Source organism: Orbicella franksi, chromosome 2 (assembly GCF_964199315.1).
Source record: "Orbicella franksi chromosome 2, jaOrbFran1.1, whole genome shotgun sequence".
Classification (NCBI taxonomy): Eukaryota; Metazoa; Cnidaria; class Anthozoa; order Scleractinia; family Merulinidae; genus Orbicella; species Orbicella franksi.
In genome coordinates, this window is record NC_138146.1 from 3,772,954 (window position 1) to 3,797,769 (window position 24,816).

Sequence of the window (24,816 nt, forward strand, 5' to 3'; positions counted from 1 at the left end):
CCCGGCCAGGAGTGGGCGAAAGGGGGCAGGAGGGGGGAGAAAGCGGCGGGGTGGTGGTTTTAATATACACGATCAGTTCCCCCATATGGCACCAATATCAACCTCAATTGTAAAGCCTCGGCCAAACGATAGCAAACGATAGCTCGGGCCAAAAGATCGTTTGGCCAGAACTTGCAAATGTTGGGCCAACAATGTTGCGATATGTTGTGTTGAACTGCTGCGATCGTTTGGTCGGGACTTAAAACGTGTGATGCTAGATACCTAAAATTATCTTAGACATTTAATTCTGAACACCTTAAATTCAGGAAAATTTCAAATTTGTACCCGAATATACGAATCGTGGCAAAAAATACCGCGCCATATACCTGAATTAAAATGACTCCGTATACGTATGTGCAAATCCCTGGCCGGCCTAAATTATTGGCAGGACGAAGTCTACTTGCCACATTTACGAAATGCTAAACTCTTTGTGAATGTAGCCGACTCTTTTTTAACTTAAAAAAGATTTCTGTCTTGTCGAAAACTTAAAATAACCAACTAAGGCCTGCCGAACAGTCAAGTTCACCCTAAAACAATCCAATAGGTACTCAACATGATGTTGACTTGACAAGAGAGTTAATTCGTAGTTTCATAAACTGCATCTTAAAATATATAAAATACTATTTTAGGCCAGGAATTAAAATTAAAATCCATCCCCATTTGTAACTTAATTAATTAATTAAAGAACCTGAAGATATGCTATGCAACGTAACCAAAATTTTTATCAGCCGGCATAATAGCTGGGTAATTTAAACTGCAAACTTAAACATTGTCTATTAAACTACCGTCATTCTGTCGCCATGGTATCTAACGGACTTGGTAAATATCGTTAATAATTCAGCATTTCTGGGCCATTTCCAGTTTGAAGTCACCTGCTGCAATGTCAAGCGAAGGTGTCTTGTTATAAAGCGAGATAAGACAAGAATCTTTTTTCCACTCTACCTTCTGACGGAAAAAGATGCTTTTGCTGTTTTTCTTCGTGTCAGCTTTTTCTTTTTGTGAGGTAAGAGTTCTTTGGTCTTTCGCAGATAAATAACTACCGTGGTTTGATCCTCGACGACCGTGTTGGGAAACTTGTTTTGTTATGATAAGTTCCGCTCGTATTCCGAACGCGGAAAATGAGTTCTCATGTGCCGAGCAAAGAATTTTGTAACTACACAGGGTTTTGACGATTGTAAAGAACATTTTAATGAAATTTTTTTTCATATGGCTGAGAAAGCTACCGTGCTACATCTAGACGAGGGACTTTGAATTATTATATGCTCTCATAAAAATTAGGTTATTAAGTTCGAAGCCCTTACCACCTTAAAAAGTAATGTTAAGATGTTGTCTCAAGCCATTTTATCAAGATCAGGATTAAAAAATAAATTTAAGTGTTGCTAGGTTTCATTTTTGAAGACATCTATGCCGTTATCAAGGGTGCCGGCCAAATAGAGAATGTAAAAACAATTCAGTTTCACGAAAAACGGCTTTTAAACTCAAAATCAATATCATTATTAACTTATGCATATCACTGAGTTCTTATGTTGTTGGAGATGAATTGAACAAGCTAACAGTCATAATTTTAAATTTAGGAACCTCTTCTGCGTTCTGTTGTGATCGGAAAGGAATAAGGCACAATAAAAAATTGTGTGCAAGAAAGACCAACTTTTGCAAGGTTTTTCATTAAATAAATTTTCATGTCCGCTGTCTAAGCTTTTAATTATTTATTTTGTTAATTTACATCTTGGAATATAAATTACACAGTGCGTTATGATAAACGTGCTGCCGAGCGTGCTTTATAACATGCAAACGTGCTGGTAAACAATTTGCAATTAGTTGCGCAACGTTTTACGATTGCAGACAGTTTTATTTGACATTAGTAACATATCTTCGGTTCTTTCTTTATAGTCACAAATTTTTTTTTTTGATCACATTTGGACTATATTTGTGTTAGTCTTGTTGGCTTCATAGAAAAAGCAACTTCTTCCAACATATCAGTGTTCAGTTCAATTGATATGAATAAAAGCTAAAACTACACTCGAAATAATGTGCCTACCACTTTACGACCAAAATTGATCGAGTTGTCGCAGTTCGAATATGACGCCACAGGGAGTTTGGGCTTTCATTTAGGACCCTGTTCAAAATATTAATTATTTAAACTCGACCAGTAATTTTTTATAGTGTATACGGCATGCAGGTTAAGTTGACGGTTAATAAATTAATTTTGCAAAAGAGAAAGCATTCAGTTTCCTTTGACTTTCAAATGACGCATTTAGCTCAAAAATTTCGAATTTTCAAATTTTGAGCAGAACTATATAACCACACGAAAATTTCAAGTGATGTATCCGATTAAAAAAATACCCAATTTTTTACCACTAGAATTTTCTTACAATATTTAAACTCTGAACGTCACAACATTAATTCTTAAAATCCAGACTGCTGGTGGCAAGACCTAGAACACTTTTAAATATATCATTCAAATTAATTTGTCCGTGACACCGCAATGGGTTTTTTCAGCTTTTCAGTGCTGTATCGGTCAAACCGCGATGGACAAGTGAAAAGGCTGAAAATAATAAACTGATCATCAATTTCTAGTATTATTGCCATTTTAGCGGTCACCCGAAATGTGATGAAATAAGGGGCCGAGCATTCTAAAGTTCTTGTGCCGAAATTATAAGTCTGAAGGGGAGAGTTCGGGAACTTTTCATAGTCAAAGAGAAAAAGCTGCTCTTCAAATCTCGCGTAAAACGAAACAATTATGAAACTAAATAAAACGTTTTCCTTTCTTCGATGTCATCTATTTTTAACATTCATTTACAACATTACCTTACGATTAATGACAAGCCTCGGAGCCTTAGTTTCTACTTCAGCTCAGTTTAAAATTAACGAACTAGCCTTTAAAACTACCTCAAGAACAAAGATTTTTTGATAAACTTTTCACTTATCAATTAATTTTTAAAACCGTGTACCTTACTGAAGTATTCTCATTTACTCAACCCAGAAGTCTAGTATTTGCCATTTGATAGACTTATTATGACATCTATTTGCGAATCGCCTTGAAAAATTAGGTAGTTAAAACTAAAAAGTTTGAACAAAAATCTTAAGTTGAGAAAAAATTTAACTTAAATCTTTAACCAAAAATTTCCGCTATTTTTTGGCCAATCTTCAACGTATCGAGAAATTAATTCACGAAAATAACTCCCACATAAACATAAACATTAAAGAACTTGCATAGTTTACAATGGGAAGTTTCAAATTTTCCCAACCAATTCCAAACTAAAAAGGTGAGGCGCATTGAAAACGGCACCAGCTTCCTTCGAAGACTTTTATTAATTTTTTAACGACTCGACACCTTTTTTTTTCCCTTTATGTTTTCTTCAACTGTTTATTTTGTCGTTCTTCCATTAACAGGCTTCTGAATACAAATTTAGCCTCACAAGAACAACTGATTGGCAATTTGTGGGCCGTCGCGTTAAATACACACTCACAATGACTATTCCCGAGTCCACGGAACTGAAAACAAAAATCAAGCTTCCATTTAACGGCACGGCCATTCTACGACTAACGGCGGCGAAGATTACTGAGGTGAGCAAGCACCTGACTATCGACAACAACGCCACCAACATGACGTCATCGGGAAACGACGGTTTGATTGACATCGCGTTCTTTAACTTCGGGACTGTCACGCGAACTTCATTTGGAAACGACACTAAGATTAAGATTGAGTTTGAGGTTCAAGTGATGAACCATGAGCAGATTGTCAATGGTGGCTTGCAGTGGGTCAGTGTTGGGACGCAGTACGGCACGAATCAGTCCGTGTGGGCGGCAATGCTGGCTGTCAAGACGGTTTATACGGCCTGCAAAAGACCCGTATTGAATGTTGACTTCTCTGGACTTCCGCCTACCGGTCACGCCGTGCTGTTTGGGTAATTGCGTGCTATTGACTTTCAAATTAGCCAGTAACATCGCACCTATACTAGCCTTGATGTTCTAGACATGCCAGTAGAGTTACACAATACATCGTATAGGAAAACAAAAAGATGGCGGCTGTACATTTTAACGCAATTCCTTGGGAATTACCTAACGCAGCCAATTTAATTTGCAAACCTTGTCCCTGCACTAACAACATCACGTATGCTAGGTTTCGATAGGTTTGAAGCTTTCAGAACATTTCTGCGGTTAGGTTTTTCGTGCGCTAAGAATTAAACTCCGCGAAAATTTCATGCCACACGGCATAGCAGTTTCATTAGATGTGGGAATTGTGAACGATTTTGTTTTTCGGGCAATTTGAATGCCTTTACATCCCAATTCCAACAATCACGCATTCGAACATTGCGTAAATTTTTCGGTCAAGATGGTCTCAGCCCGGCCCCCCTCCTCCCCCCCCCCCCCTCCCCGAATGCGAAGGTGCCCGTACGCCTATGATAATGAGTCTATACCATTCGAAGTTAAATTATGACAAGGAAAATATTTTTCCTTTCTTTATTTTTCCTGAACAGAGACCAAATCACCCTCCGTTTGGTTGTGTCCCATTCGTCTCTGACAACAGACATTGTGGACAGCGGCACAGTTCAACTACCTTTACCGTCGTTCCTTACGTACCACAGTCACACCACACTCGATGATTCAGTCAGTGTAGTTGTTTCCAACGTTTCTTCGACAGTTTCTATTAAGGTAAAAATTCCTTTTCGCTTTATGAGCAAGATCGGGTTGCAGTTGTTCAAAGCAAATCTTATTTACGACTAGCATGAAGTTTGATTTAGTTTTTTTATCTTTTCAGTGAGGTTTTCTTTTCATTTTGTTTGTCCTAGCTTCAGTTTTGACTTCAACTAATGTCAAACTCTACAAAAATTAGCAGCGAAAAGTACATTATAAAAGAGATCTTAAACCTTGGATAAGGTTTTATTCCTGGACTAGCGTTAACCCACGAGAAAGCAATTACGGTTTAGATAAAACTGTAGTTTATTTTATTCCAACCTGCTCTAAAACGTTAGTTGAATTTTCTGCAATTTTTTCTTGGTCGTTGCCGTTTGAAATGAAATTTATTTGATTTGATTTTTTATTTATCTATTTGCTTGTACCTGGTTTCCTTCATTTGCAGTTTGGAACACTTGAGCTTGCTCAAACGGTTGGCGTAAAAATAAAGGTAAACCTTGATCCAGGAAAAACACGAGCCGAAGGGAAAATTCACGACTGCACAGTGCACGTGAACCTTAAGTACAACGGGTCAGCGGATACCTGCACCTCCTCCTCAGGCTCACGAGAATTTGCTCACGAAGGGCCATCGTCCACTTCTTTCAAATACTACGTGAAAAGTAAGTTTGCAGAACTTTGATTCACCTAATAGGAAATTAATTTAAGTTTGCGAAAATTTAAAATGGCTCTGATGTCCAAGTACCACTTTTTTTAGAAAAATACTTTGCTCAAGGTGATTCTTCACATTTGCATTGCGCATCCCTACTGCGCATAATTTATGGCGTCATTGGCGCGCGTTCGTGCACGCGCACATTGAAAACATGGCGGATTTACCTTGATATTGAGTTCTGTCAGTTGAAAAATTGGCTATAGCTCACTAACGAGCTCGGACACCCCAAATTTTTTTTCCAGTCATTTTAATCAACTAATCATTAGCTTTGCGTGAGAAAAGATTGATCTGATTTCTATTGTTGAAAATTGAATAAATAAGGAAAATAGCAGCTGCACTGTAGTCTTTTCTATTTTGCAGTTTGATAGCCGTGGCAAGCAATTTGGTTCCAATATCTTAACAAGGATTCAGCTGTCTGTCAAAATCAAACTTAAAAAGTTTATTTGTGTCCGACACAAGTATTGACTATAGTTTGAGGCGTGTTTTCATGAGTCTGGGCTCACAAAGAGTTTACAATAACTTGGAATGCGTTCTTGCAATAAGCATTAAATAATGCGAAAATGGGACATTTTTAATGCCTCACTGCTCCTTAACGAGTATGGGCACCCCCCCTTTTTTATTTTATAATTGAAGTTCTCATATGATAAATATTCAGTGGACAAAGTTTGAAGAAAAATCTATTGGCAGTTTTATTTCAGGGGAATTACCTTTAAGTTGCGTCCTAGCTCGTCTTATACTGCTAATGAAAATTTGATAACAAAAGATGGGGGTCACCGGGCTCGTTTTTGAGTTCTTTCTAGCAATTCAAGCTAAAATAAAGGGCGTTATTACCAGATCACATCAAAAGCTAAGCTTTGGAAAGTGTTGGAAACTTCTGTCAGCCACCTTAAGAGAGGGGTGGAGAAGACAAGTGTTGCAATACTGAAATATTGGATTTTCTTTCTGCGCCTTCGAGTACGATTTTGACTGAAGAATTGCTTTACTGAATGTCTTCTCCCTTCAGTTATCATAATCATGGTTTTCTTGTCCATTTCCTACCTCAACTGTTCCATTCTCTTCTCTCAAGTTATACTAACCCTTAAATCGCCCTCGCATATCCTTCCCAGCGTACCTCTAGGCCATATTTGTTTGTAATCTGCCCCAAATTTTCCCATAAGTGCTCGCGCGGCTAGTTAGGCTCTGAACCATGGCAATATGTTTTTCAATTCTTTTGTCTTTGACGCCATGATTTTATCAATCAATCAGCAATCAGTACTTGAGGACTCCGCTCGATTAATCTGGTATTACTTACTTAGAAGCTGCATGTGACGAGCCTCTTGGCATGGAGGATGGTTCTATCTCTGATGCCCAGATCACAGGCTCGTCTTATTCTCCTGAAAGGGAACCACACAAGGCCAGGTTGAAAAACCAATGGGCCTGGATGCCAAATGGACCTTTAGCGTAAGTTGGGTGATGGTCGCTTGGTTATGGATAAGATAAGATAATATATTTAAACATGATTTAAAAAATTCTTTAGCATACGTTCTAAATGTCGAATCACGCACTAACTAAGTAACCAACTATAGTAATAAACTAACTGACTGACTGACTCACTGATTGAATGACTGACTGACTGAAGGTCTGACTGAGGGAGGTTTGACTGACTGAAGGACTGACTGACTGATTGACTGAATGAATGACTGACTGACTGACTGACTGGCTGGCTGACTAACGTACTGACTGACTGAATGAATGACTGAATGACTGACTGACTAGCTGACTGACTGACTGACTGAATGAATGACTGACCAACTGACTGACTGACTGGCTAACTGAATGACTGACTTACTGACTCACTGAATGAATGACTGACTGACTGACTGAGTGAATGACTGACCAACTGACTGACTGACTGACTGACTAACTGAATAAATGACTGACTGAATGAATGACTGACCAACGGACTGACTGACTGACTGACTGACTGACTGGCTGGCTGACTGACCGACTGACGGAATGAATGACTAAATGACTGACCGGCTGACTCACTGACTGACTGACTGACTAACTGAATGAAAGACTGCCTGACTGACTGAATAAATGACTGACCAACTGACTGACTAACTGGCTGACCGACCGACTGACTGACTGACTTACTGACTGAATAAATGACTGACCAACTGACTGACTGACTGACCGACTGACTGACCGACCGACCGACCGACGGACTGACTGACTGACTGAATGACTGAATGACTGACTGAGTGACTGAATGAATGACTAACCAAATGACTGACTGAATGAGTGACTCACTGACCGGCCGACCGACCGACCGACTGACTGACTGACTGAATGAATGAATGAATGACTGCCTGACTGACTGAATGATTGAATGACTGACTGACTGACCGACCGACTGAGTGGTTTATTATTAGATAATCTTATCTTGTCCACAACTAAAACGTTGGCCTTTTATAATATAAATTTAAAAAAAGCTTGTTCTGATCTGAATTTTGTGTTTCAGGAAGGAGAGATCGCAGTTTCTCCAGGTCAACTTTACGAGTAAAGTGAAAGTTGTCAGACTCGGCGTTCAAGGCTATGACGATTGTTTCGTCACCAGTCTCTCCTTGTTCTTCAGCGACGACGGCGTGATTTGGAAGCCTTTCAAAGAGGGTGGCAAAATCAAGGTAAAAAGGAGAATATTAAACGTAATTGGAGTCTACCTATTGGTTAGAAACTCATCAAAAACTATCACGGCTCATCTTAATGTTGAGAAAGGATAAAGCTGGTAAATCCTTTATAGAGGCCTTTATTCGGCAACAAAATCCCTCTAAAGTTATTTTTAGAAACGGTACCCAGTTCTTCCGCGGATAGTGTTAACATTCTACGTATGGGCAAAATCCGCGTTAATTGTTTGGTTATTCAGAGTGATCTAAAAATAACCTGACAGGGAATAAAACCTATAACGTGGATTAACGTTGTCACTCCTCATCCTCTCTTGTAATAATGGCGAACAATTCAGCTTAGAGCACCAAATACAAATCCGTGCTACAGGCTGTGTGCAACATAGAAGAAGTCTTGATAGCCGATCTCATTGAGATGTCCTTAGCTCACACGAAACAATCGGTTTTGTATATACTAAGTGTTCACAAATTTTTCTTTAACCTGTAATAGGCTACCTAAAACAGGTGTCTCATCAGCCACTACGGAATTTAAACCAAGCGTAGTTCTAACCTTATAACAGATAATTCACACATGAAATCTGAACCTACAATTTTGTTTTAATTTTCTCAGGAATTCTCCGCCAGTGTGAGGATGGTTGTACTTCCCATTCCTATCAAAGCCGTGTATATTCGGATCAATCCAACAAATTGGCGGAAATGCATAGCCCTCAGGGTTGAGTTCTACGGCTGTGAGCTGGGTCAGCAGCCAACTTCTCCGGGTATGTCGCCGTTTAGTCTTTTAAGCTTGAATGTCAACATCGAAATTTTCAATTCTTGTCTTGGATATACTCTTCAATACTATTTGAGAGAGTTTGAAAAATATCAACTTAACATAATCTTGTCCGGCGTTATTACTTATGCCTGATTAACTGAGTGACTTATCACTGAACTGACAAAACGAATATGTATAAACTGACCAACTAACGGACCGCATGACTGACTGGCTGACTGGATGGCCGGCTGGCCGGCTGACCGGCTGACCGGCTGACCGGCTGACTGGCTGACTGGCTGACTGGCTGACTGGCTGACTGGCTGGCTGACTGGCTGACTGGCTGACTTATTCACTGAACTTTTCATTTACCAACAGACTTACTGCAGACCAGATTAGGAACTTTTGACTGTACTTTTCTTATGTTTAATGATCGACGACTTGCATATCAAGTCTAACTCGACGGTCTCCATGCCACGGAGGACTGTAACATCAAGTTTTTATCATTTTGTTTAGATGCCTTGAAATTCACGAGCCGCGGATACTTGCTGGATAAAGACAATAACGTCATGTATGTTTGCAGCGTGCCAATGAAAAGGTAAGCCAGGTTAAATTTAACAAGGAATCCTAAATGGACAAATCCATCTCTACTGAAATCAAAATATAGCAAAAAAAAGCTTCTTATAAAAAAATCAGGAAAATTGCATAAAGGGAAGATCAAGCGACACCTCAGAAGGAGGTAAACGCCCTTGCTAAATTGAGAAATCTAGGTCATTGAAGTGCCTTAATCGCATTGTGCGATCATTTGTGATAAAAAAAAATACTGATTAGGTTTAAATCTGAATTAGACTACTAGGTTTTCTGTTCGTTTGAGTGAGAATTCCAAACGTTTGATATTTGTTTTGTTTTTGAATTAAGTTTTTTTTTTAATTAAAGAAAGAAACCCCAAGCATATTGTTGGTTGCTAAGAAATGGAGGCTGGGGCGAGACTCGATGGATACTTTGTGGCATTTGACCAAAGGAGAAATTGCCCGTTGTTTTTCTAATTTTGTAAATGATTTTTGTTTTATTTTTTATTTTACAGTAAGAAAGGTGCACCTAAGTGCTACCTCAGCAGTGACCATGGTGAAACATGGACAGGTGAGCGGAGCAGTGAAACTTGTAGAGTACACAGAATTCTACTAGTATACTAATGCAAATGCTGTAATCTGATTGGCTGAGCCATTGAACACTATCGGCCATTAGCTAGTGTGCAGTGGCTGGAAGTCGTCTAGGAAATGGCGACGTTTTTGTCGTATTCCCAAAGATTTGGAGAAAAATTTTGATGTGAATGGATAATTTTAAATTCCTTGAAGTCTAAACGAAGGTCAATTACGGTTTCTTGACTTTTAAAAAAGTTGAAATAATCGAAAAAACTGAAGAGCGCGCACACGCATCTTCAATTTTAAATGACAATTCAATCCGAGCGATCTTTTTCAGGCGTAAAGTTTAATAAATACGTCAAGAAATAATTGGAAACCGTTATTTGAAGTGAATTGTAGTAAGAATTCTACTGAAACAATTAGATTATTCGCTCTCGATTTCTATGAGGTGATAGTTGATTCGGCCTTCGGCCTCATTAACTATCACCTCAAAGAAATCTAGAGCTCATAATCTAATTGTTAAGTAGAGCGAGTGTTTTTGTATAACGTCATGGCAGCCATATTAGTGTCCGGAACAATGAAACGGGGCTGTGTTGGTGAAACCAATCCTATGGGAGTTGAACTCTTTTATGTGAACAGTTCCTTTTGTTCCAATAAATTTGTTTGGTTGAGCGAGTGAATGAAAACGCTCCATAGATTAAAGAAAGAACGCTAAACTACTGGTCTATCCACTTATCATGTGTTCTCATTACACAACCATACAATCGCTCGATTCAGCTCCCTCGTCTTATAACAAACACCTTACCCTCGCCTACAGGCAGACAGCTAAGGAATCAAAACCCTAGTTATGCTGAAGCCGTTGCAGATCACCTTCGTTTTACGGTGCAGTGATTGCCAACCTACCCTACTTCGCCTTGCGCCTAGCCACATCTCCCTTGACACTAGTCTATACTCCTCTGAAGGGCAGCATTAATACCAGTACTACAAGATGCACTCCTTTTACGATTGACCTCCCAAATGACCTCAAACTAATTTTTTTAAAGCTTCTTTATTATGACACTGTACCTTGCTCAAAGGCGGATCTTGGGGGGAGGGGGGGGGAGTTTCAGGAGGTTCGGTCGAACCCCCTAAATTAAAAAAAAGATATGAGGTATTATAACACACTGACTTGGACTCCGAAATCCCATTTCCGAGGACTTCATTTTTTAAACTTTTCCGGGGTAGGATGCCCCGGACCCCCCTACAATGCCTACATACAGAGGGTCTGTATAACGAGCCCCCTTCTCTAAGTTCCTGTATCCGCCCCAGTTGCTTGTTTGTCCATGGGCCTTATGCTTCAAAATTTCAGGTATGGACAATCGCCTTTACGTTATCCTTGGACACGACACCGCCACAAAAACTATGTTCGGTGTCAGCGGGAATGGGAAAACGATTCTGAAAAGCTCAGAGGACCACAAAGCAAGATTTAAGGCTGTTCCTCAAGACGAGTGGTTCAAAGTCAAAGATAAGGCCACCACAACACACGCTATGTGGCTTGATAGCAGCATGGCTGTCACCAATACCAGCAGCACACCCCCGACTGAGCACATAGTCACTTCGACCAGCGGTGCCAAGTGGGGAGGTACGTTTTGACATCTCTAAACATGCTAAAGTAGCCTTCTATACATTTTTTTGTTGATGTCTTCTTGACAACTTTTAGTGTTTGAAGATACTTCCAATGAGACACGCAACCCTGAGAATTTCTGGGATTTTTGCTTTTTTCCGTAGACTGACTGAAGGCACCTTGCTGTTTCTGATTTACCACTAACCTTTGTACGGCTAGAAAGCATAAGAGACCGTGTGTGTCCTGATTTGTTAAATGTGAAACCACGCGAACAGTCTGTGACTGATGGAAGTATTCTTAGGATTTCCGATCCCTGGGGGCACAAATGGGGGATGTTCCTAGGGATATATATTATTATTCATAGTTTTATTTTCTGAGGGCCACTTATTTATTAGCCTTTGGCTATTAAGTGTTTAACCCTCCTTAAATAAAGTCATTTGATCGTTATCTTTGTTATAAAGACGGACATTTCCAGCCAGTAGATCTTCCAGTGTCCATCAAAGTCTGACATGCACATTATCGAGACACTGGTTTACTCGCTAGCCCCGCAGATCGGTGAAGTACTTTGCTTGTCTCATTGCATTTTTTTCTCCTTGCAGCCTCTGCCAACGGCATTCACGTGCAACAGCAGTCGTCAGGGTGGAAACTGAAAGCAATTTGGATGTGTTACGGTCTGTAAGCGACTCCTCAAGACTTTCTGTATATAACCTGAAAACTTGTTAGCAACTGAACGAAACGAAAACACTGAAACGTTTACACTGTAGATATTGTGTGCATTTGAATAGTTGTAACCAAACTGCAAATGCAGGCCTTCATTTACACAAGATGCATCTACACGCGTTTTGTATCACAGTCCTTGAAAAGTAATCTTTCTGTAGCCGTTTTAGGACTCGTCACGCAACGAACCATGAAAACGTTACGTCACAAAGCGCTTCCACTCAATTCGAAGCGTTGCGTGACGTTATTTCCAAAAAGCCGTCATAAGGTTTAAGTTATGTAGCTCTTTAGTTATGGATTTTAGAATTTGATGACGTTTCGAGAAAACACTATATTTGCACACAGTAGTTTTAATCCTGTTTGTAGTTCTTGGGACAATGTGATGCAAATTGCTGTTAGTATTACTAGCGCTTTTTTATTCTGTATAACTGGGGACTGTTTTACAACAAGCCGGTCACATGGTACAAAACGTGTGGGTACTTGAAAGCCCAGACAAAGAAAAATGTTAAAAGCTTAACTTATTGAAGTCACTTTGAATCTGAGGTGTAGCGGTTGTTTGCACCAGTTACTCGTTAAGATACAAAATGAATGCCTATTGCTCAGCTTAGACCCCACTTTAGTTACAGCGAAAATTAAGTTAATTAAGTTCACGTCTTGTTTTCTTATTTCAGACTTTGGTAAGTGACTGTGTCACTCCTCGTGTATCGTCAAAATAATTTCAGCGAAATGCACGGGAGCACTGAGCCTTGGTCTGTAAGCGTTTAGTAGAGGGAAAAAAAAAGCAGTCCATTTTGCGTTAATCCTTACCCACAAACAAAGCAGGAACCGATTTTAAAGTGATTATGCACAATCCTGTAACTTAATGATCTAGCTTGTGTAGAAAGAGCTTCAATTCCCTAAGCGCTGGCAGACGTCTAAGAATTCCATACTTATGGTTGTTCTGTGCATGCGCGTAAGAATGTAAAAAAGGAATAGTAACCAATCAGGGATTATAAACGGATCTCTGTATAGTTTCGTCATCAGTATGGAATTTTTTCGGGTCCAGTTTCACTCGCTTCTAAGGAGGGGAAACGTTTGAGGGTGCCAAGTAGCTTGGACTACGCAATTTGGACTGTTTTCTAGTTTTGTATAAATCACCACAACACAGGACTGGTGTCAATCGCAAAAGTTTAAAAGACTGACAATTTAAGAGAGTATTTGATTCTCATCCAAGCATAAATGAAGATTTCACGATGCCTGCCTCCATTTTAACTGTACGTCAAACATGGTGCGAATTGCATATTCCTTATTCGATGATAAAGAAAATAAGGTCCGATATTAAACTCAGAGATGGGTTAAAAAAATAGTGAATATAAAAAGATAAGACCTAAAATTTTCTGCGTAATTAATCTTAGAAGCCATCTAATGACGGATTTATTATTTCACTGCATTTTCAAATTATTTTGTACCAAACTGAAACACTAGCTTTCTAATAGGTTCACTGGATCTCAGTTACCAGTCGTTATAATCCATCAAATATTTTCATTCGCACGCGATTGGTCTAAACGCGTCACGTGTCTGAATATGTCCCAGCTAAAACTGGGGAACATCGGAGTGATATTCCCCAATTTTCAAAACTGCGCGTGTTGCGACAAAAATTTGGAGCATAATAAACACAATGGCCTTCATTTAGCGTGAAAATATGTTCGGATGTTTGTCCTTGGACATTATCTGTTTCTCGAAGCTCACAGTTTTCCTCGAGTTATGCTCTAGGAAAACTTGGAACAGATAATGTCCGCGGACAAATATCCGAGCATATTTCCGCGCCAAATGGAGGCTATTATTTATATATTTCGCTCCAAATGAAGGCTATATCAAAATTGTTTATTTAGGGTCATGTTGCAGCTCTCGTAAGGTCTGACATGAATGGCTTGATACCCTTTAAGGGAACAATAGAACAAACAACAGAAACAATGCACCTAGCCCCAAAACAATAACAGCTGCTAAAAATGAAGAGAATTACAAGCTTACGAGAGCTGCCACACTACCGTTTATTATACCTGCGTTTGACCTTATATGGAAATGAATGCGGCAAATGCCGCTTGGCATAAAATTTTTCGCGGGAAGCCAAGTTCCGTCGACAAGGAAAATGGATGAAAAAACCAGATTCGGTGAGTTATTTACAGAAGAAATACAAGAAATTGTGGACAAGGCCGTCTCAGTAGCAACAAAAGAAGCCACAAAATTCGGGATGAGATTTTTTAACGGGTACTGTTATCAAATTCTAAAATCCCTTAAGTTTCCCTAAAAAGTTGCAATATATATGGATTTAGCCAAGCCTAAGCGGAGCTTCTGGGCCGGGTTGTTCAAAGCCTAATTAAACTAACCCAGGATAAGTGAGAATTTTGATCTGAGTTTTTTTTTTTTAACTTGGCGGCGAGATTTTCTGCTTATACTGTTTGGCGTTCTGAGTTTGAATAATCTCAAACTACACAAAACATAAGCAGTGAAAAACATTTTAAACAGGAAAACTTTGTACTTCGGTTAGCTTCTAATCCTGGGTTAGCATTAACCGGCTCTGTTCCGAACAACCCGGCCCTGATTACAGTAAGTTAACCTGGTTTGAGCCCGCGATCAAATAGAAAAGCCGGTACTTGAGCTCAAAACTTGAGCCCCGCAATATGGCCACGTGATACTGGTCAGCGTATACCTTGTTTTGCCAGATGTCAACTGACGATAAAATGGATGTTCAATATCAACGATGTGCGCTGTTAACTATGGCCGCCATGATGTGCAACGTCGTCGTCGCCGTCGCCGCCGTCGTCATCATACGTACGCGCCCACGAGTAATACCGCTAGCCATTTTTGCCACGAGAAAAGCGATTCACGGGTTTCTGTTAGTATGGGGCTCCGCCTAGCGGACCTTCGGGCCCTCGAAGCTCCGCTAAAATTTCAAATATGATCGTCGAAAAAATTATGTAACAACAACAACGTTAACTTTGATGTTACAGAATTGCTTTGTAGTCCTAGATCAGTCCCTGTGGCACCAAATTTTCGAAACCGATGGAAGAAATGTCAAAAGAAGAACTGAAAGTTTGTCTGAAGTGTTTTTACACGTCTGCGAAGAAGAAAGAACTTGAACCGGCCGAGAGCAAAAATCCCGCTCAGCTGTAGAGGACGACCTTGGTTTTACCTCGGTCTCTTTTTGGCCGACGAGGACGAGAGAATCAACGCCATCTAACGCCAACAATTCTATCATTACAAAAATCCCTTCAAGGAGTTGAGTATTTTGAGCTGAACCGAAGTCAGCCCGGTTCTTTACCAGCCACGAAAAACCCTCACGGTGGCCTCAGAGATTCTGAAGATGAATCCGACGCTAAGATATTTTCTGTCCATGATTCTGAAACTGGCCAGCAATCAGCTCACACATCCAGCTCCAAATGCCAAGGCAGTCACAGCAAGGGAACGCTGAAAGAGTTATTGTCGAGAATATAATTTTAGCGCGATGTCTGTGTCACATGGCGATCAAAGTTTTCCGCAAAATTTTTACAACTGCTATGTGCACAATTACTGCCTTCCTCGATGACTCAAACCTGAACGCTTTTCAAAGTTTCTGACCAGGGTTGCATCTCCTTCATTTGGTAGACGTTCTTTGAATTCTACATGATTGTCGGTAATTTTCGTTCAACAGACTCGCTAACTTCGCTTTCAAAGTTTTTATTCAACTAAGTTTACAAATCGTGCGCATGTCATGTGATTTCCCACTTGTTCCGGCCGTACTCAATAGAAGTAAGCTATAATTTTCAAGTATTCAAGCGTGCAGATTAGCACTTGCTATCCGCGGGCCAAATAACGCTCCAAGTAATTTAAAAATGAAAGAAAATAAAGATTAATGTTGTTGTCAATTATTCCATTCGCGCTTGTTGGATAGAGATTGGTTATGGCCAACTCCTCGTTGGCTATTTGCCATTTCATATCCAATGCGCGCTCGTGGAATAATTGTTAAATATTACACTGAATTTATAAAAAAACTTAGCTGCTACCCACTCTCATCGGTGGATAGGTGTGTTTAGATGACAGTGTGTAAACACGGTTGTGACGCTTTAGATTCGCGCGTATTTTTAAGAATTATTTTAGAAAAGCTATAGAGCACTTTTTCCGTGTTTACGTAGCCTTAACTAAACACTCGGAAGGTTGGGAGAATTCTCGAAAGTTATGCAAAACCGAGACGTAGTCGAGGGTTTGCATAACTACCTCTAATTAATTCCCCCAACCCTCTTCGTGTTTAGATAAAGCTATGTACACACGGAAAAAGTCCTACGTAATACCGTCTGATATTTCAGTCGACCTTATATGGTAAATGTCCCAATAGTGGAGAGCCACACAAGTTTGCAAAGTTTGCCTATTAAAATTGAGGCTGATACAAACGATGTGAAAAACCGCACGAATTTCATTCCAACCTAGTTTTTCATGGGCTAAGCAATGGGAAAAACAAAAAAACCTTGTCTAATTAATGTTGGTTAAAACTTTTTCGAATGGCACAGTAACAGTTCTTTGCAAAGCATTATTATGCACTGTTATCCACCAATAAACTTTTACTACGACAACGTCATGGCCAATCGGCTTGTAAACTTAAGATTGCGTTGGCATCGTTTATTAGACTTGAAAGTCTGTTTTTTTTCTCTGTACTGGTCAAATTAGCACTTTAAATTAGCCAGCTATTTAAGAACTTGGAATGAATTGACTTAGATTTCTGGTAAAGCTAGAGCTTGCCTTTAATGACCGAATAACAGTTTTCTTATAAACTAATTAAAGTTTAAAGAAGTGACTAAGGTGTCAATCTTAACACCATTGTTGACGTTGTAGTGTTAAAAAGAACACAGACTTAAAATTACCTTTACACATCTAGTGAAGATGATAACACTTTTAAAGGGAGTGCGCCTTTTCATAAAAGTTGATAGTGTTGTAACATAGGAACGTGAAGATAGTCCAATTGACAAGTTTCCATTTTCTGATTTTCTTTCATGTTAAACGCCAAGCCATATATCAGCTTATACCCTGAAATTTCACGAGAAAAAAAAAAACCTGCATAGAGTGGTTTTCACTTGAGTGTCGAAAGTTATTCGCATCTGCTCTGGTTTTGCATTCCTACACCACACGATTGATTCAAAAAACTCGCGCCACTTTGCCATCCAATCAGAAGTAAAATCCAAACCAATCGTGATTCGTTCGCACACGTTTTCCCGCGCTTTGCGTCGGCTACATGCATTCGAGTTTTGATTGGTTCACTGGATTGTCTGTGTAACTGTGATTGGCCAGAGTGATTATTGGTTTTGGTTTTATGACACTCAATGCGAAACTGCTCTAGCTGCAAGGCAGTAGTACATATTTATAGGCTAAATCCTCACATGTGCATTTACGTCTGTAAAACGATAAAACTGTCTTTGTCTACACGAGTCTGGTGATAGCTAACGCATCTTTCAACACCAAAACGATAGAACCAACCATGAAAACGATCTATCTGACGAGGGCACTTCGGTACAAGACTGACGTTAAAATCTGCACTGAGCGTGTTGTGACGTCAGCGTTTACAAATGAACACGTTCACACTGTTCACGCGAAGATAGAAAAACGGAGAAAGTCAGTGTCCTTTTACAAATTAAACCGACCATCGAGAGAGTGTATAAGGAGAGCATAATTTTGCAATAATCGTTACTATCGTGTAGGCGTGGACGAAAGGCCTAAACGTATAGAATAAAATTCTTTTACAGGTGTAAATGACATCCCTAAGCCATTTCATCATATCTTAAACAAATGAAGCAAAGAAGGAACTCTTAAATTAAAATGTGAAACAATTAACTTTAGAGGTGACATCTTTAACGAAGATAATGATGTCAGTTTGTTAGTTATGATCACAGTCATATCTGCATCACTGAAACACTGTAGCAGTTTTAAACTTTAAACAAGGTGTAAAGTGGTGTTCTTTCACAGAAATAAATTTTCCATTGCTTCAGTTGAGTAATTAATTATTTAGTTCACCCTGACTGAGTCTTGTGCACTATGTTTGTCAACCAACAAATCAATTTATTAGTGTCCAAAACGTCGAGGTTGCTCTCCATATCCGAGCTAGAGGCTCATGTATAAAACACGTGACAATAAGTAAGAGTAAAATAATTCATATTCGGTGTGGCGTGTCAGTGAGACAAAAATGAGACGGCTGAATCAGTGTGGGGAAATAAGTCCCTCCTAGAAAAAATGTTGGGTAACGTTTGAAAACCTCTCGAAGATCATTTTGATCAAGAAATAAAGCTATCATGACAAGCAAGAGAATTGTTTTCCTTTTCTGTAAACGATGGTAAGCTTGTTAAAAAAAACCTTGGCTGATCTTGTCAAATACCCATTTAGTAAATTTAGAAGCTAGCCGTTAGTTTTTGTTACTATTTGCCATGTAGTTTAAAAATGCTGATGTCAGCATTTTTGTTGAGATTCAAGGCTAATTATCTCGAGAAAATGAGTGACTGCCCCCATTTTTCTTTGTGGACTTCAATAGCCCAAAAACCTTCGTATTTAGTAGGCACCGTTCTTAACGGGGTTCCACTGTTTATAATGAACTAAAGTTATTGCATCACATGGCTCCTGATCATTACATTATAGGAAGGTGGGAGAGTCTTTCATTTGAAGATCTGGCTGGGGTACTCAGTGTCGTAGTCAGAATTTTCCAAAGGGAGGGTAGGACGGGGGGGGGGGGTCACACTGTGTCAAAGTAGGGCTACTCACCAGATTGTCATGTCGTTTTCGGTACCTGTAGTAGGTTGCTTGCTTAAAAAAAGGCATACAAAAGGGGGTCACGGGCACCCCAGGACACCCCCCCCCCTAGCTACGCCCCTATTACCCAATCTCTGATATCAGTTAAATTTTCGGAGATTTCTCATGCAGCGATTAGTAAATACAGTCGAACCTCCCGTGAGCGACCATCCAAAATGCCAAGCCTAGGTACAATGATGCAAGAGACCGCAAACGAAAATGCTGCGCATGATCACTGCAGAGACTTACCCCATGTTTGAAATGTCTTATTCATGCGAAACGTCACTATTTCGAGAAAAAAATCCTGTACTTCCTATCGAGAAATTTCCATCTTTTTTACTACCCAGGAATGCGATTTGGTTTCAACTTAGCTCTAACAGTGGTCGTGGACGCTTACGAGAGGTGTTCGCAACCGGAGGTTCGACTGTAGTTACAAAGGCGTCATTCCCAAGCTGAAAATTAAACGCCGTCTAGACTCTCCAACTGGTACATACAAGTTTCACAATTTAACTGAGCACATGTTGCCTTTTCAATAGGGTACATCGATGTACACGTCTGTTCTGGGGGTTATAGCGACCCCTCTAACGGAAATTGCATCGGAAACAATGCCTCAATCAAGGTGGACAGTGTGGAAAAAATTGTAAACGTGAATATAATACAGGCACCTTAATTTTATCCGGGGAGTGGGGAGGGTGGGTGGTCACTAGCGCTTGGTCAATGAATATGGGTCATTGACCAAGCGTGAGGTCAGGAAGGTTGGATATTGGCCTAGTTCCTTTTATGGGTGTTTATGGATCGAGACGGAGTCGAGGTCCATAAAACACGCAAAAATATAACCAGGTCACCATCTAGTCATCTTGGCCAAACAAGCCTGGTCAATAAAGGATTTATTATATGGAGAAAGAACACTATTTTCTTGTGGGACATAGTGGGTAATCCGAGCGGGCAAGATTGGGTCATCTTGCCTGCTCGGATAGCCAATCACAGCGCAGGGTTTGGTTCATCTTGTCCGCTCATCAACAACGAGGCGCGTAAAAGCTTAGGTGGCGGGGTATTCATCTCCACTCAGTCCTCTACTCAACTTTCACTTTCACTTTTTTGGGCTCCTCACCTTCTTGGGAAAGGAAAATAGCGCTGGAACGGTCGGGTGGTGGGGGATGGGGACGAGGGGAGGGGAATTTCGCGAAAAAAATTCAAACACGCAGGAGTGGCAGAAAAACAAAATATAACTGCAAAGCAATTTTTAAAACTCTCTTTAATCATGAAAAGAAAATTGGAATGGGGGAGGTTAGGAAAGCCGCAGTCTGGTCCACGTATAAGAACAAGCATCGTGAATCATAAGCACATTCAAGTAAATGAAAGTTATATAATGCGCTCTCTGCATCATGTTATGTGACAGCTGCTTTTCCTTTTTGTTCAGCCGGGTCGTGGATACAATGTAGTGGTATTAAACAGAGGAGGGCGCTTCATTGATTCTGTGGTATTCGACGCGCATGCTTCATCAACAGCCGACGATGAGCTAGGTGCGTACATTGACGGTCTTCAAGAAAATGTCATTGTTCTAATTGCTGTGATGGACGAGGCAACCTTCGGAAACAATGCAACTGAAGAGGATAAGATGGGCGCCAATCTGCAGCTGTTAAGCCTCGGAGCCAAGCATCCAAGACCCCCTGGGTATCGAGCCTCGTGGGCCCTCGTTGGTTATAAGGGGCCTCGCGATGGCGTGGATTGGATTCGACAGGTACAAGCTCCAGCATTTCAAGGTCCCTCAGAGATTTCAGTTCAAATACCAAAAATCACTGGGGGTTGCATGTAATCCGTCATACTTTCATTTGAGCCAATGTTCATGTACGTGAGCACATAATCGATTCTTTGTCATTAAACTATAATAAACCAGTAGAAATCTTAGCGGAACATACAGTAGAATAAGGCACGCTAATTTGACTAATCACCACCCGCGTAGTATCAGAGTTTTATAACACACATCTAAGTGTGGAAAATATAACTTCCGATAGTTTTTGCAAGTAATGTACGCGGCGTTTTATTGCCGAAAGGACCTCAAATCCATGCCTACTCGTTCAAAAATAGAGGGAGGGTGGATTCACTGCACTGAACAGACCGTAGGTATTGGTTGATCTACGCTCGACACACTGGCCGTCGTTAACCTAAAGAGCATAAAAAGGCAAGATTAACAGCTTTAGTTTCAGTCTGAAGTCAAATATCTACAAGCATTATTATATATGAGGGCATGAACTATTTATCACACAAGCTGTCGATTGTTTCATTTTCATGATTTAGACCTTTTCTGCCGGTATTTGCGATGATTTTACTTTAGACTCCACTGCACAAATCCTCCTTTAGTATTAGCTTTAGTATAAGTTCAGCGGTTATGATAACCTCGAAACTTAATGTCCCTGCATTCTGAAACTGCTATGTCAAAATTTTACACTCTCAGTTCGCCCGGTCTGGTTTTAAACCACGCAGTAAAAAAGATACAATTCTTCCATCTATATATTTTTATTCAGGAATAAAAATATTCGTAAATATTCACATTTATCGATTCGCTTAGTTGCTTTCTCCATTTAGTCATTACTGACATCTTCGATGTCACTCAGCATGTCTAAACTTTCGTCATCCATTAAGTCCAATTCATCAGGTACTTCGTTGAGTTTTTCAAGACTTTCTTTAATCGTTTCGTCCAGCCCGGCTAGGTACCTGTCTAACTCGCTTCCATCACTGTCCATTTCCTGTTTTATCTTGGCTACTTGTTCTTGCTCGTCTGTCACGTGATTGACAGTGGGTAACATAGCATCGTTGACGATGCAGTTTTGCTGAGCGCGCCTCGCCGCCATTTGCTCCTCTTCAAATTTTGCCGCTTCAACTTTGAGCCAGTCCACAGCCTGTTCCTGCTCCTTTTTGCTGTCGAAGGAGGCGCACCCGTTTTCTTTCCTGTGCGCAGCATTTCGCTCTTCGTTTGAGAACAAGCTTTTAACGAAATCTTGTTCGATGCCAGAAGAAAATTCCGCACCCCTTGAGCTCTCGTTCGATCTATTCATGCCCGGAGGAATTCGATGTGAATGTACCATGTTAAGTGCGTCTTTGAGATTTCTGGGTGGGTAGCAGAACAAAGAGTTTCCTCGTTCACGCATCGACTGGGGCGAGAGCGAAGTGCTACTACCGTCGGACGGCGGACTGTGGAGATAGTGATAGCCTAAAGAACCATTGTTATATTGCATTCCAGAGCCGGGGCTATTGCTCGTCATATAGGTCAGGCGTCGTTTTGAAGGTCTCGGCTGGTAAACCCAATTTGGATGTTCCGTTCTGTGTTTCTCCTTCAAACGAGAAGCTTCGTCAAAGTACGGCCGTTGCTGTTCCGTGGATAAGTCATTCCAAATCTCTCCTAGCTTGACACTAATCTCGGCATTGTTCGCGTTCGGATACCGCTTGGCGATCGTCGATCGATAGAGCCTCGCCCAAATCATGAACGCATTCATCGGCCGTTTGACTTTCGGAAAATTACTCTGTTGCAATTGGGCTTGAAGACTGTGGTACATATGAGGCATGCGCAAAAATGTTTGACTCATCGGGTCGATCGTGAATCCTTTGAAGCCGCCCGGACTACCAGGCGATGCTGATTCCGATGTCGATTTAAGAACATCTACAGTCTTTTGAACTGGCGTTGTAGGAGACAAGAACTCGGGCGGTTTAGTCTTGCCTTTCGGTGTAGAATGGTTGGGTAAACCATTTTTGACTACCGCAGACTTCTTTGGTGTTTGAAGTTCTTCGAGTGTTCTTTTTTCCTCTTCTCTTCTCGGGGACGCGGAGCTATCGTTTATCGAAGATTTGCTGTTAATTGATCCATTATGCTCGTTTTTCGATGTCGTCAAGTTTGGCATTGTGTCCAGAGGTGTTGTAAACAATGAAAAAGTAATTGTAACAATGGGTTTGTTTCGCAACAATGGAGTGTCCCACAAAGCTAACAATCGAGCGATTCTTTGTTTTGTTTAAAACCGTTACTTATTTGCTATGGCAACGTGATGTAACGATTACGTACTCAAGCAACGAATGCTTTGCGCGCGTGGACGCGGGGACTTGATTTCGAAAAGCGCGCGCTGTTTTATGCCCGTGCGCGGTTCGATAAATAATTAACAATTATTCACTGAAGTGGAGGTAAATATCCATCACTTTATCCGACCCTGAGGTGAATCATTGTTTTAGTGTATACCACACAAGCTGAATAATTAGAGGACCAAAACCTTATTTTATGTGTGACAAGCGGTCGGAAATTTTAAAATCTCTCGCGCCGGCTGCTCGGAGGTGAATGGTACTTGCTAATCACCTCGGAGTTAACCAATCAGAGCGCGCGAAAAGTACTATTCACTTGTGTGGTATATACTAATTGCAGGTATTCGCAATAAAAGGAATGAATGGGGTCCAGTTCGGTCTGCAATTATACGGGTGATTGATAAAAGCGGACGACCGCGTAGCCGGATTCCGTCTGATTGCAGACAGAATTGAACAGCGTGGAGTACAATTGAGAGGGTAATCTGGCAAGTAATTTTAAGATTTGACTATCGTGCGCGCCGCGTTGCGAAGAAGATTTAAATTGACGGGCACTATTACTTTAGAAATTGTACGAAATGAAGTCTAGTAACTAATGAATCGTCTCCAGAACAAATTTCGAGGAGTTTTAATGAGCTTCTTTTGAGCCGAAAAAGGTCGCAAGCGTAAATTCATCAACTTAACACTAGTAGGCCGGAGCACTGAAACATTATGGAAGCCATTAAAGGGAGTGTAATTGACGTGCGAAAAACCTGCAATTGAACACCTACGTGATCGGCTCGTCAATTTTACTACAACAAAATTTTCAAATGTGATTGAATATCATAAGCCAGTTTGAGAAGTAAATTCCCTTTCCTGAGGGAAGCATAGACACACAGAGGAATAAAGTCAGGATAGACACCAAGTAGTCTCCAAGCGTCACTCGAAAAAAAACAAAAACATGGAAAGAAATTGCCGCGGGAAATCTGGGGTGCATTTTTCCATCACGCTTTTCTTTCGGTCACGCTCAACGGACTAAGGGAAAGAGATAGTCTTGAATCAAGAAAACATTTCAGAAACTTTAATTGCTCGTTCCTTCCTTATTATAAATCTATAATTTTCCGAGTAGCTGAAGGGAGCTATTGGAAAAAATAATTTTCGTTTCCCAAACAATATTTCCTCATTTCTCATGCACGGATCATGAGTTATGACTAACGACGAAACATAATTGCGTAAGCATTTTTGCGCAGTATCGCCTCTGATCTTGGGTAACGAAAGTAATCGGGAAATGCAAAGAGAAATCACGAGGCTCGACTTCCTTGTTTGATATAAAGTGATTTTTTTTTATTTTTCAGGTGCCAATCGCTTACAGAGGATAAACAAATGTCTCTGTTTTCTTTTTTTAAGCTTTAAACTTTTATTTGAAATCGGATTGGCGCGGAAACCTTTCCTCCTCCTGGACTTGTTCTGATAATGGTCGCTCTGTTTAGGAAATAGGGCGCTTATCTTTTTGACTAGAAAAGAAACAAAATAGAGCTTGTACATCGATGTTCAGTATTTATAATCACCAAATCTTATATATATGTGCACGGTTTTTGTAACGGCGATCGAGAGGGTTCTAAGGCATATGACAGCTTATAAGAGTGGTGATGAAGCACAAGAGTTCCCCTAAAAAAGAGGATAAAAAGGTCTTCGGGACTTTGCGAAATTGTCGTAGCTTTCGAGAAACTGTC

General features: G+C 40.4%; 2 protein-coding genes across 2 annotated transcripts; one reads left to right on the forward strand and one right to left on the reverse strand.

Moving 5' to 3' along the window:
- Nucleotides 1–902: 902 nt before the first annotated feature.
- On the forward strand, nt 903–21,043 carry LOC145477792 (uncharacterized). Its single transcript, XM_081455619.1, has 14 exons — nt 903–1,042; nt 3,433–3,947; nt 4,521–4,695; nt 5,123–5,336; nt 6,682–6,826; nt 7,890–8,052; nt 8,660–8,807; nt 9,314–9,395; nt 9,882–9,937; nt 11,288–11,560; nt 12,142–12,213; nt 12,931–12,936; nt 19,579–19,688; nt 20,463–21,043. Exons 1-14 carry the CDS (start codon nt 998–1,000, stop codon nt 20,856–20,858), a joined length of 2,400 nt encoding a protein of 799 aa, XP_081311745.1. The 5' UTR covers nt 903–997; the 3' UTR covers nt 20,859–21,043.
- A 2-nt stretch (nt 21,044–21,045) lies between these two features.
- Nucleotides 21,046–23,121, reverse strand: LOC145477789 (uncharacterized). The gene has a single exon (XM_081455614.1). It carries the CDS (start codon nt 22,936–22,938, stop codon nt 21,625–21,627), a length of 1,314 nt encoding a protein of 437 aa, XP_081311740.1. The 5' UTR covers nt 22,939–23,121; the 3' UTR covers nt 21,046–21,624.
- Between the last annotated feature and the right edge of the window lie 1,695 nt (nt 23,122–24,816).

Coding starts and splice junctions, on each gene's coding strand:
- LOC145477792 (XM_081455619.1), top strand. CDS start 998: ATGCTTTTGCTGTTTTTCTTCGTGTCAGCTTTTTCTTTTTGTGAG. Junction 9,396..9,881: donor TGCAGCGTGCCAATGAAAAG/GTAAGCCAGGTT, acceptor TTTATTTTACAG/TAAGAAAGGTGCACCTAAGT. Junction 11,561..12,141: donor CAGCGGTGCCAAGTGGGGAG/GTACGTTTTGAC, acceptor TTCTCCTTGCAG/CCTCTGCCAACGGCATTCAC.
- LOC145477789 (XM_081455614.1), bottom strand. CDS start 22,938: ATGCCAAACTTGACGACATCGAAAAACGAGCATAATGGATCAATTAAC.